General features: G+C 46.5%; 1 protein-coding gene across 2 annotated transcripts in view; it reads left to right on the top strand.

The window, feature by feature from the left end:
- Positions 1-13,102, top strand: part of GRIA1 (glutamate ionotropic receptor AMPA type subunit 1) — a 130,888-nt gene that overhangs the window by 67,838 nt on the left and 49,948 nt on the right. For both annotated transcript variants that reach the window (XM_069773024.1, XM_069773023.1), the window contains exon 5: positions 492-545. In XM_069773024.1, coding sequence (XP_069629125.1) covers positions 492-545 — 54 coding nt within the window. The remainder of the gene's footprint in view (positions 1-491; positions 546-13,102) is intronic.

Genomic DNA, 13,102 nt, shown 5'->3' with positions numbered 1-13,102 from the left:
GTCTAAACCTCCTGACATCTCACCCAGGTAGGTATTTGTGGCAGGGACTGTAGCTCAGAGGATGTGCAAAATAGCTCTCTAGTCTTGCTTGATGTTTCAGCTGCATTCACAGGACAAATGGACCCCACTTTGTTCCTTTAGTGTTGGAAGTATAAATCTTGTTTAACCTTTAAAAAGACCCAAACGACTGTTTGGTTTTTTTTCCCTGAGCCCATAAAGAGACAGGTCAGTTTAGGTAGTTGACTCTTCCTGCCTGTGGAATCTGCTTGGGGATCTTGTCCTGTCTAATTTCAGACTTGCTGCTCAAATATCATGTGTGAAAACTCTGTCCTTCCTCTAACAAGATTGTGAACTTTTTTTTTGCTATGTCTTCCTGTCCCTAACTGAACAGTCTCATTGGGGGGAAGTGGTGGGGGGGAGGAAGGGCAGGTAAATGAAGCTCTTCTTCCTTAGTTGGTCTCTGCTAAATATCCTTGGTTTTCATCTTGCAGATCATCAAGCTTGAAAAAAATGGGAATGGGTACCACTACATTCTGGCAAATTTGGTGAGTTGCCCTCATTGGTGGGTTTTTTTTTTGCTATCTCATATTTTGTAAAGCACTATATTTATAGTTACTGAGCTGGATATCTTTTTTCTCATCCACCTTTTGGGTAAAAAAACCAACAAAGTCCTTTGCAGTGTTCTTGTGATGTTTTATATCTTGAGCCAGCAGATTATCTGCAGAGTATCTCTAAGGTTGCTGGAGTTTTGTGGTTGGTTGACACTGGCTGGACACCAGGTGCCCACCGAAGCTGCTCTATCACTCCCCCCCACCTCAGCTGGACAGGGGAGAGAAAATATAACAAAGGGCTTGTGGGTCAAGATAAGGACAGGGAGAGATCACTCACCAATTACTATCATGGGCAACACACAGTCACCTTGGGGAAATTAGTTTAATTTATTACCAATCAAATCAGAGTAGGATAATGAGAAATAAAACCAAATCTTAAAAACACCTCCCCCCCACCCCTCCCTTCTTCCCGAGCTTAACTTTACCCTGATTTTCTCTACCTCCATCCCCCCAGCAGCCCAGGGGGACAGGGAATGGGTGTTCTGGTCAGTTCATCACACCTTGTCTCTGCCGCTCCTTCCTCCTCAGCGGGAGGACTCCTCACACTCTTCCCCTGCTCCAGCGTGGGTCCCTCCCACAGGAGACAGTCCTCCACGAACTTCTCCAACATGGGTCTTTCCCATGGGCTGCAGTTCTTCACGAACTGCTCCAGCGTGGGTCCCTCCCACGGGCTGCAGTCCTTCAGGCACAGACTGCTCCAGCGTGGGTCCCCCTCTGGGGTCACAAGTCCTGCCAGAAAACCTGCTCCAGTGTGGGCTCCTCTCTCCACGGGGCCACAGGTCCTGCCAGGACCCTGCTCCAGCGTGGGCTTCCCACGGGGTCACAGCCTCCTTTGGGAACCCACCTGCTCTGGCGTGGGGTCCTCCCCGGGCTGCAGGTGGAGATCTGCTCCACCGTAGACCTCCCTGGGCTGCAGGGGGACAGCCTGCCTCACCAGGGTCTTCATCCCCACGGGCTGCAGGGGAATCTCTGCTCTGGCGCCTGGAGCATCTCCTCCCCCTCCTTCTGCACTGACCTGGGGGTCTGCAGGGTTGTTTCTCTTACATGTTCTCACTCCTCTCTGCGGCTGCAGTTTCTGTGCCACAGCAACTTTTTTTCCCTTCTTAAATATGTTATCCCAGAGGTGCTACCACTGTTGCTGATGGGCTCAGCCTTGGCCAGCGGCAGGTCCAACTTGGAGCCGGCTGGCGTTGGCTCTGTCGGACATGGCGGAAGCTTCTAGCAGCTTCTCGCAGAAGCCACCCCTGTAGCCCCCCCACTACCAAAGCCTTGCCTTGCAAACCCAATATAGTTTTGGTTTTTTGGCCTTCAGCTTTGATCTGCATCTTTTCAAAGCCAATTAAACCAACTGTCAACTAATGCTTGCTGCAATAATGATTTTTTTTGCATGTCATGGGCATTTGGGTTCCTGGCATTGCCCTCCTAGCTTGTTTCGGTCAGGCCAATAAGAAGCTGTTGACTATTGGTAACAATTTGCATTTTCTAACTAGTTTTAACCCCATTTCAAAATGCATCCTCCAGGTGAAGTGTTTCATGGCCAACCTGAGAGTCCCACTAAGGGCAGACTTGTTAATGACGATGCTCCAAGATCCCTCTGACCTTCCAGTAAAAATAACATATGTACCTATTCTGCAACTTGGTGCTAAATCAAATCTGACTGCCGTGGCTCTAAGGAATGAACTGGATGTAAAGATTTCTTTAAGGAAAGGATTCTCCCCTTAATGCAGGGAGGTACTGCCTGAGGACAGAGCAGTGTTGGCCAGCAGCAGGGCCATCTTTCTGGAGCAATATGCTGTCCTCTCCTAGGAGGCTGGAGAATTTCTCTGCCTAGGGAGGTGTGGGAGGAGGTAAGAAAGAGAGGAATAGCCTCCATCCATAGGGCAGCTGGAGGTTTTCCGCAGCAGAGCTCCTCCCCAGATGTGTCCGTCCATCCGAGGGATGCGCAGCAGAGGACGGGCTGGTGTGGGCAGGCTGGGGCCGAGGCTGCTCCCCCCAGGACCCGCTGTGTCCGTGCGGGGTGAGCCACGTGCGGGGTCTGGAGCCGTTCTTCCCTCCCACAGATGCGTCTGCGAGGCAGCACGTCAGGCCTGGGGTAATTAAACTTTAAACTACCAATTAGTCAAGCAGTTGCTGCCGTTCTCCTTCTCTCAGTCCCAAGATAACTCTGTAATTTACAAGACAAAAATGGCCACATAATTACCCTGCGATGCCCTGATACTGACCCCACACTTCTGCGCTGGACGCCTACCATGTAATTACAAAGTTAAAAATGTTATGTTGCGCAGGGGAAGACGTGCAAACTGTAGAGCAGCCAATAACTTCAGTTGCTAATTTTTAAAAAATTATTATTTGCTGTAGCCCAGGTCCTGGTCCTCAGATGTTTATGAAACCTTCATTAAAGTTAAGCAGGGATGCTATCTGGAGTAGCTGGAGTGTACGCTTTTACGTATACCCACGCGGAAGGCTAAATGAGAATGATATCACCTCTTCTCTCTGTATGGTTTCATAAGGATAAATACACTGAAGGCATGAGGTAGTCTAATACTCAGGTGTTGGAGTTTTGAAGGACATTTCTGTCTGTCTTATGATACCACGCTCTCCCCCTTTCAGCCTGAGAAAGCACTCTTTTTGCATCTTTAATTTGTTTTCTTAGCCTTTGCACAAATGCTGAGAGGACAGAGCTGGCTGGAAGAGGCTGCATACTCAGCCAACATGGGTTATAAATATTTAACTCAGAGCAAAAGGCTTTTTTTTATTTCCCCAGCCCCTCCACAGGGAGATTCTGCCTCCCAGCTGGAGCTCAGTGGAGGGTGCTTTGCCTCCCCGGGACCCACAGGGTCTGACGGGACCAGCAGAATCCACTGTTACTAGCTGTGCTTTTCAGCAGCTTTGATTTGGGGGGAGAAGAAGAAGAGTGAAAGGAATTCAAGCTCTTTCCTTTGGTCTTCCCAGCTCCTTAAAACCTAGCATTGCACGAGAGCCAAACTCCTGAAACTCCAGGGAAAAAAAAAAAGAGTAGGGGATAATCAGACAACATGGGAGAAATATTTTTTAAAAAAGCCTAGCACCCCTCGAGGTTAAGGTGGCCCTTTCCAGGGCAGAAGAAGCTTTGTGATTCTGCTGTGCACACAGGCAGGTTCAGGCACCAGAAGCCAAATCACTTTCTGTGATGTGCTTCACCCACACGAGAGTTACTCGCTGATCGGTTCAGCGAGGAAAATAGCAAAAAGGCCGTGAAGGTCCTATGTTCCTGAGACCATATGGCAGTGAGGAAGGACGGCAAGCTTCCCTTTGCAGGGATGGCTGGGGATGTTATGAGAGATTGGCAGAATGTGGGAAGTCGGCGTCTGGCAGGGTTAAACCATAGCGTGGATGCTCTGATCCAAGAGATCACAGCAGGTTTTACCCTCTTCTAAGGACATCTCATTGCTGGATTAGAGCCTTCAGAGGGTGTAACATGCTGTAATTTATTCCCACTGACTCATACACGTAGTGGATAGACCTTAAACACCCCACATTTTCCCCTGCAGAGAAGTCCTAAGATGACAGGGTGTGCATTGCCAACATGCACACACACGTACCCTCGTGTGCACACCCGCACGCCTACAAAACAGCCCGATTTTGAGAAAGTGGCTCATTCTGGAATACTGGGTCGTAAAAGAATAAATTAAGAACTAAAAACTGCAAGTGCCTGAACATTTCCAAATTAGTTATTTTTTTGTCCCCTGTGCTGACTGATGGAATCCTGATTTTAGGACTCTCCTCCTATATGAAGATAAGGTTCCCAGCCCTGGCTGGGAGAGGCTCTGCCTTGCACAAGTCAATTAAGTCCTCAGCTGGTTCATAGCCACCAACTTACCTGCACCAGCTGGAGCAAGGGGATGAATTTTCAATACCTGCCTTTTGCAACACTGCCTAACCTTCTTGGAGCCTTTCCCATGGGAAAACAATTATGGAAATGACACATTGGAAGCAAATGTTGGGAAATATTTATGGATAACCCCACTGAAATTCTTATTTTGGGCTGTATGCTTGCTCAGAGCTATATTCAGCCAAAAAACAAGCAGCAGCACACTACTGCCCAGTTACAGCAGCTCCAAACTGGTGTTATATCAGGAATGCAAAGCGAAAGAGTTCGCAAGGCAATGCACAGGCTGAATAAGGCCCACAAAAACATAATGGGTGCATTTTGAACACGGAGGAATTCCCTGTCTGGTCACAGACAATTCATAAACAAAGAGGAACTGGCTTGCATTAATCGCTGCTCGTTTGCCCAGCGGTTGCTGTCGAGTGAGCTGTAGTAAAGCACCAAGCAGAATTTGACAAGTAGCAGCAAATGAAAACTAGTATTTCCTAGCAGGAACAGCTTTCTTTTTCAGTGAAAATGCTGTTGCCAAGGTGAGACAGTAATATTTCTGTGTTCGCAAACAAAATGAAACCGTTCTGTACCTTAGGCCATGGGCAAGCATCCTTCTCCGATTCTGCTATGCCTGTTAAAGACACAAGCTGTCTTGTCTGCTCAGTCCTGCCCATCCCATGAAGGTCTGTCTGCAACATCACTGCCAGGGGAAGGGCTCCTGCGAGCATCCCTGCCTCTCCTTGAGGCAAATTTGGCACTGTTTATGGCTTTTGCAAACTCATGAAAACCTGATCCTCGACTGGTACCCATTAGAGTTCCCCCAATTAGCTTTTACCAGCTGCCAGCCTGGGTGATTGTCAGGTGTAGGGGCACTGGGGGGTTGCAGTCATATCTCCTTCTCTCCCCCCCCCCCCCGTATCTCTATTTTTCTTTCTGGAACTCAAAGAGGTTTGGCAACTTTAAGAAGTGTTTGTTTTTGTGAGTCTTATTTTTCTAAGCTTTGTTCTCAGCCTTTGAGAGCATCAATCTAGCAACCACAAAGAAAAAAAAAATACAGTCAATACTATCAGAGCAGCAACCTTCGAAACTTCTGGGATTCCTTTCTTTTGATGTTACAGGCTTTTTCCCCATAACCTTGGCTTCATGTATCTGTTTGTCCTATGCCAGGGATGTAAGCTGACTACTGTCAGTAGTGGGAAAACATCAGCTCTCTTGGGCAGAGGAAAATCTTTGTCTTAAAATAAGTGACATTTCGTGTGACCTGTCTTTAAAAGAAAAGTATGAAAGACAGCTGCCACATTCAGTGTTTTAGCTTTTTTTCTTTCCTGGCACATTAGTCCGGGTTGTTCTTTAGCAAATGCTCTCGTCTGAAGTTAAATGGATAAGTGTATGAGATTGCTGATGCTAGGGGTAGCAGGGAAAAGTAAAGATAAAACTAGAGGTGATTAGCGGAGGTAAGCATTTTTTCCTGTGTCATTTTACATCAGCATGTGTCAGTGCTGAGCTAGGCCAGGGACAGAGTTTCACTTTGCAAGCAGTTGTGGTAGCTTTGGAGGTTACCAGCACAGCAGCTTTGCCAGCAGAGTGGCTTGTGTGTGCAGGAATCAGGCAAAACATGCTGGTTTGATTCTCTTAACGCGTGGTTTAAATGGGCCTCTCTGATTTTTTTTCCCTCCGAAAATGGAGGGGAGAACTCCTGCACTACCAGGACTGAGACAGAGTGACCCGAGACTGACAGCTGGTGCAGACAGTGAAGGAGGAGTACCCTCCCGAATTGGCTGTCGAAAAAGAGGTCCACATCCCTGGGGAGCAAAGTTCTCCCAGCACGGGCAGAGATCGGCTCCCCTGAAGCAATGCAGCACTCGTACATCCCGCAGCACGTGCCGTGGCTGCGTGGGGAGGGTCTGCTGTGCCCGGGCTGGGTACGAGCCCAGCGCAAGAAGCTGTACCTGCCACGGCACAAGTGCAACCTGTGGTGCTGGTCGTGTGTCGATGGCTCTGCTCCCTGCACTGAGCCCCTGATTCAGCTCGCCTGGAGCTAAAACGCTGCAGTTCTCAGCCTGCCATCGTCTTGAAAGCTGCCGTGTTTATTTTAATCACCCGCAGTTCTCAACGCTGTCTCCTGCCCCCTGAAATATTGCTGACTGAGGGTACAAACAAGGTCAGCAATATTCAGGTTTGCATCACTAGCTGATTGGAAACTCCGTTCTGTGGGAGTTTCCAAAAAGATGTGTACCGCATAGACTTCTTGTTCTGGTAAGATCTCAGGGTGCTTGGTCCTGCAAAAATGATATTCTTATGTTGGAAGGAGATGTCCTAATTTCTTTTTAGGTCTCTAAAATTATACCAGCTAGACCTTTCCTCTTTCTGAGAGGTTGGTGCAAGTAGGCTCATGAGAAAACTTGTTTTTCCAGGCGGAGGAAGACAATATAATATATCAGTGAAATTTCTGAGGTTTGCATTTCACTTCCAAACAGCTTTTCTGTCCTGATTGAAAGATTATCAAGCAGAAGAAACCCTTATAACATTATCTCATCTGAATTACTGATAGTAAAAGACAGAGCAGTGCCCTGAATTAATTTTTGCTTGAATTAGAGAGTCTCATGTAAAAGAAAATCATCTGGTTTTGATACCAAAATTGCCCACACGGGAGAATATGAACTGCAACCTTGGAAGGATTTTTGTAGTAGCTAATGAGGGCTCAAAAGCATGAGTGACTTACTGTGGCTTAAAAAAAATCACTGAGCATCAGGTGAGTAACTGACAGATTATATTACAGCCGTTGGAAGGAAAAATGTGTTTGCTTAAATCTCAGCAAAAGCATGTTAAACTAACAGGTTTCCTCAGCTATTTGCAGTCTCGTAATCCATTACCCTGGCTCAACTGGCAAGGGGTGACGTGTAAATCTGTAGTATCTTCCTCATGGTGACTTCATTGGTGCTTTTTTCTAGTTAAAACTTGCCTAGCTTCAGCTTCCTTCACCAGATTTATGCTTCTGTTTGCTAGACCAAATATTCCATTACTGACGTTTTGGTCCTTGTAAACTGTTGATCAGGTCATCCCTTAATCATATCTTTGATTGAAGTCCTAGCATCTGTCACTACACGGCACATTTCCCAAACCTTTAAATCAGTTTCTGCTCTGAAAGCTCTCTAAAGCACAAACATCTACCTAGAGCATCTGTCCCTCTGCCTGGACTGAGCTTTCCAACAAGATGCGTATGATCATTTATACCCAGAATGTGCTGCAGCAGTAGGATAGGGCTGATGCAAATGACACCACAAAGAAAATCTGTAGGGCTGTACCAAAAAAAAAGTTACTGGTCATCTCCAGCCCCATGTCCTTGAAGTCTGGATTCTCACCTGACGTGGTTTGCTTTGCATCGATACACCAGGACAGAAAAGACTCATCAAACTGCAGGATTGGGACCCTGTCTGATAGTGTCCCCTCCTCCCATCTTTCTTTTCCCTTTCTTCTTCACTGACTTCTGTGTTACAGTGAGGACTCGCATGTTTCACTGCCACAATGAGATTTGACACATTAATAATTCTGCAGAAGAGAAGAAGGCCTCCCCTCTTGGAAGGCATGCTGGAACGAGACTTGAGCAGATGGGCTCCTTTTTGACGTACCCTCCTTATTAATACAAAGTGATGCGAGTGAGGAATGATGCTTCGCTGGAGAAGTCAAGCTTGAAGATAATTTTGTATATTAGGGATGCTCCGTCTGGAAACACTCGACTCCTTGCTCCCTGCAGAAAGACACCGGCGTACCTTGGAATGACAGGAGCCACTTTGCATTCACTCGGCTGATCTACAGCCATTCAGAAGCAATTGTTTTGCTTTGCAAAGTTTCTTATAATCATAAAGTCTGCTAGGAGGAAGCAGTCTGGAATTGGAAGCCATACATGGATAGCATCTACAAAGAGCTTGGCCAGTTTCCTGATGCTGCCACAGGTTTCTGTGGCACCCACCCAAGCTCAGGATGAGTTGCTTAAATGCTTTTTGCTTAAAAAGGAGTATTTCCATGTGTGGTTTATTAAAAAAAAAAAAAGAAAAAAGAAAAAAATAGACTCAAGTCTCTTCATCCCAGACAGAAAGGGACTAAAAAAATCTAACACTCATTCCAGGAGTAAGGGGACTGTGTTATGTTCAGCCGACAAGCCTTCTCCAGGCAATTCAAGGGAAAGGGGCATTTTCCATCTCCTCGTTCAGAGATGAGCTTTGCCAGTCTCAGGGGAATATCTGGAGGGCTCAGAAAATACAGAGGGAGGAAAGAAAACAACAGTGTTTCTCAGAAACGTGGCAGTCTTCAAGGATACTCTCTAACATCATTTGTCTCAGGAAAAGCCAAGACTTGGAGCAAAGGCACGGCGATTTTAAGCTGTGCTGTGGCTGGGCTGCAGGGAGGTTTATGGGATGATGAGCTGCGAGAGCTCAGCCCTTGCTGCCTGCTACCGCAGCTTCGAAGGAGGCACCCTGCAGGGAAAGTGCCAGCAATTAATACCTATTTAGTGAAATACAGAGAGAATTTGAAGGTGTGGGGCAGTGGCCGGCTGCCTGCCGATGTCTGGGTACGGAGGTGAGGCCACTGCTGTCTGCGGCATTCCCGTGGGCTGGGATGATGTCCCAGAAGGAGCAATGCCAGCCGGTGTCATCAGTGTGCGGAGAGGAGGCAGAAGTTTAGGACGGTGAGGGAGCGAAATACGAGGGTGAAAGGAGAGGTGCAGGGAAGTAAGTGGTGCTGGCAGATTTGAGGAGGGTCATGCCCAAAGGAATGAGGTTTCCCCACGCCGTCTGACAGCCGCCCGCGCTGCCCACTCACCGTCTTGGCTCCTCTTGGTGTTCAGGGTATAAATAAGGAGCTGGCTCATTTCTGGGGGACTTTCTTTTCAAGGCAGATCCTTTGTGGACCAGTTAATCAAGATGAGGCCCATTTCAAGTCATCAGTCTTCCTGCATTATGCATTTCCTTTGATGATTGAGCCCACAAGCAGTGGAGAGGAATATAAATGTGTGACTTGCTGACACCTCTCCCAGCAACCAAGGCAGCAAATGGGACAGTAAAACAACCTTTGGCTGAAAACTGTCTTCATTTTAAGAACAGAATAAAGAACAGATGCAGCAAGGAAAATACAAGGAGGAAAAAACCCTTGCCAGTACTGTTCTGTTGCCAGTACTGTTCTGTTTTCTATTTGAAGGCATGAAGGTCTGTAACAGCTGCCCGTGTTATTTACTAGCAGTGGGACTTTGGCATGTAATCGCTTTGCGAGGTTTGTTAATGCAGAAAGAACAGCGGATGGTATGGGCTAAAGAGCAAGTTTCCTCCTTTGAACTCAGCCCGGCTGTCGCTCAAACTGTGTGCTGCGGACGCTGTGGGTCAGAGCAGGCGTGGAGGAGGGAGGCTGTCTCAGCCCATCAGCGCCGATGGGTCCAGATTTTTTGCAGTTTGTTGTCAGCCTGCTAATTCGATGGCGTTCAGAGAAAGCTGGGCGTTTTCCAGGCATACGCAAGGCAGAAGGCCGTATTCTTCGGTTTGCCGAGACGATTTTGCGAAATGAATTTAAATCGAAGGGACAGCTAATCCTGCTGTAGGGCGGGGGGGCTGGCTGATGTGGTGTCCCTTCCAGCCTGGTTTTGATGGTTCCCAGGGAGAACCCTGCCTGCAGAAGAGTTGTCTCCCCCGGAGTACCTACATCCCGGGCAGTGACCCTATTTGGGGAGCTCCGTGTTGCCTCGGGATCCTGCTATGCTCGCTTTGCCAGGGGTGCTGGCACAGCGCCTGGGCTGGAGCGTGTTTCTGTATTCCTCCTCTTCCTCGCCAGGGGACTGGCAGTGCTGCGTAGGGAGGTGAAGCCAGATACCTGCATGTCCAACAGATACGTCCCAAACAGTCCAGGTCTAAAGAGCCTGAAGAAACTCCCATACCACCAAATTCCAGGGGCTCAGCTCATTTCCCTGAACAGCCCACTGCTGCAAAGCGAGCTTCTTCCAGTGTTCACTGGCAAATTTTTGAAATGCTTTTGGCCACTGAGGTGCCATGGAGTACATCGTTCCAGCACTGTTCCCTTCTTGCTGTACTTGATTGGATGGCAAAGGGAAGCATTTCTGTGCTGGTTCTTTCCCAAACTGGTTGATACTAAACACCTTGCTGCAAAAGCATGTCTGCTGCCCCTCAGTAGTGGGTTGCAGTCTTTTCTTAGTCATTTCTGAAAAATTTATTTTCTGTTTTCCAAATATGGCCAATTGAAAACTAAAGAAAAGGTCCCTTTTTTGCAACATGTGGCTATAATTAGTATAAGGTGACAGATGACTTCTTTACTTGCAAGTATTGTAATTCTCCTGTTTTCTACAAGCACTGACTGATATTCCAGAAAGACAGATAAGCATATTTAATTCTTGATACTACTTTGTCAATAGAAGCATTTTCAAGAGACATTTTGCATAATATGTGATATATTCTTGTTTATGTATTAGCCAGCAAGAATCCACCTCCTCTGGGAATTATTTTCTAAAATAATCTGACCTCTGGTATTCCCAGTTCATTGGCTGTCGTGTCACCCAGGCCTGCTCTGAGCAGATTCTGGTGGTGCGGTGATTAAAATGCCTTTGTAATTAGGACTGCCCTTCTACTGGCATGTGGAGGAGGGATAACAGGTGAAAACAGTTATTTCAGCAGTTGATAACAGCTGAAATGCAAAGACATGTTCAAGGTTAATGATGTCCTCTATGGTCCCAACTGCCTTAAACAACTGGAAAATGTTCAGAGGTCTCCATACTTTTTAAAGGACCTGAATTTTGTCAAAAATCAGTGGGGAAAAATGAGTACAATCTTCAGGAAGAAATAATTCCTTTTGTCTATTCAGGTCATTTTAAAATTTTATATGAGGTGAGTCCCAATGTATATTGTTGAATACTTGCTTCAGTTTCAGAATACTATGGTTTGGTTAGGGGAAAACAGTGAGAGACAGCATTTTCAACTGCTGCTGCCTCGTCACTGGCATCATAATCTTTTTTTGACTTTTCCTGTTTAAGTCTGCTTGTTGAGGGGTCTAAAGACACCAGACATCTTACTCATACCCCATTGTGAACCTGGACTTTTCTTCATGCTTTTGTAGGCCTTCCAAGGAGGAGCTGGTGGCACAAACTTCAAGTTGCTGTGTGGTAGTTTCTTTTGACAGATCTTTTTCCCCTGAGTACCTCCCAGAAGCAAAATGTCAGTGCAATTTGGTCCTAGCCATGAATAACCAGTTGGCAACCTGTGAGGTCCCTCTTACTGAACCTTAGGAGCTCTGCGTGTCAAAAACCACTTGGCCTGAAATGCATTAAGATGTCAGGGACAATTATCCTGCTGCATTTCCTATTCATTAATCACAGCTCTGGCTTTCTGAAACCCCTACGCTAGCAATTACAAACAAGATTGATGTAGGTTTAACCACCATTCTGAGCAATACATACACAAAAATATAACTTTTTTTTAAACCTAAATCACTGAATTTTGAAGCAAAACAAATCATCTGTTTAGAGCATCTGTACACCTATATCCAATCTTCAGCCTTCTAAGTGGATGCCAAATTGCTTACAAAAAGCCAGAAGAAAAAGTGTGAAAGTCTTTAAAAACATTTTCAAGTCACTTATGACTCCCTCGGTCTGATGCTGATGTCAGAGGGCAATTTAGTCTTTTCCTTGCAAGCTGTCTGCTCCCAGACCAGGTTGCCATCTAACGGCTTGATCCTGACCTTGGAAGTTAATATGCTAATTAGCTCCCCCAGCCTATGCACAGAGAGCACTGTTTTCGGAACTTGACCAGTGTCTCATGGGAATAATGTGACCTGGCTTTTTAAACTCACACCATCATCATACTTTTGCGAGCAAGCAGGGAGGAGAAAGCTGGTTGTAGACTGAGAAGGTGCCTGCGGAGAACAAGTACCAGCAGCACGTGGTGGAGGGCAGAGGGAAGGCAGAGCTCCCACAAGCTCTTCTATTGCTTGTGATTGCATTGCTCAGAGTTCCCTCGTTCATTTTCCCTCATGCGTTCTGGTTGCTAATGGTACTACAGAAAATAATGGACTACATCTCTTGTGCTTGTATGCCAAAAGAAAAAGCACCAGCCTTCAGCCCGTCCCACCCACAGCAGCCCAAGCAGGAGGGCAGAGTCTCTGCTCAAGCACCTGCTTTGTGCAAGGAGGCACAGCAAACAGTTTGAAGAACAGCAGTGCTGAAGAGATAGGATCAAAAGCTGGGAGACCAAAAAATGACCTCTTCTCCATATTGCTTGCAGTGTATCTCTAATGATTTTTTCGCCTCTGACTCAACAGGAGTGACTAATTCTACAATGCTACCCTAATACACATGTGTATTTGCGCACTTGTCTTCATCACATGCAGTGGGCAAGAAGTAGAGGACAACAATAAAGAAATGAAAGAAATGTATTTCATTAGTAATCTGAAGTCCAAAAAAGTACCCTTTTTTCTCCCAAATTAGGAAATCCTATAAACCGGCTTTTCTAATAGACAGACTCCTTTGATAAACTGACCAACCACTTCTTGATCTGCTGAAAGTTCATTGTTCAGGATTTGGTTTTCCCTGTAAACTGTGATTTGAAAAGAATTAGCCTATCCATTGGTGACTGAGTGC

This window comes from Haliaeetus albicilla, chromosome 27 (assembly GCF_947461875.1).
Source record: "Haliaeetus albicilla chromosome 27, bHalAlb1.1, whole genome shotgun sequence".
Taxonomy (NCBI): domain Eukaryota; kingdom Metazoa; phylum Chordata; class Aves; order Accipitriformes; family Accipitridae; genus Haliaeetus; species Haliaeetus albicilla.
Note: the sequence above shows the minus strand (reverse complement) of the source record. Positions and strands in the feature narration are given on the sequence as shown.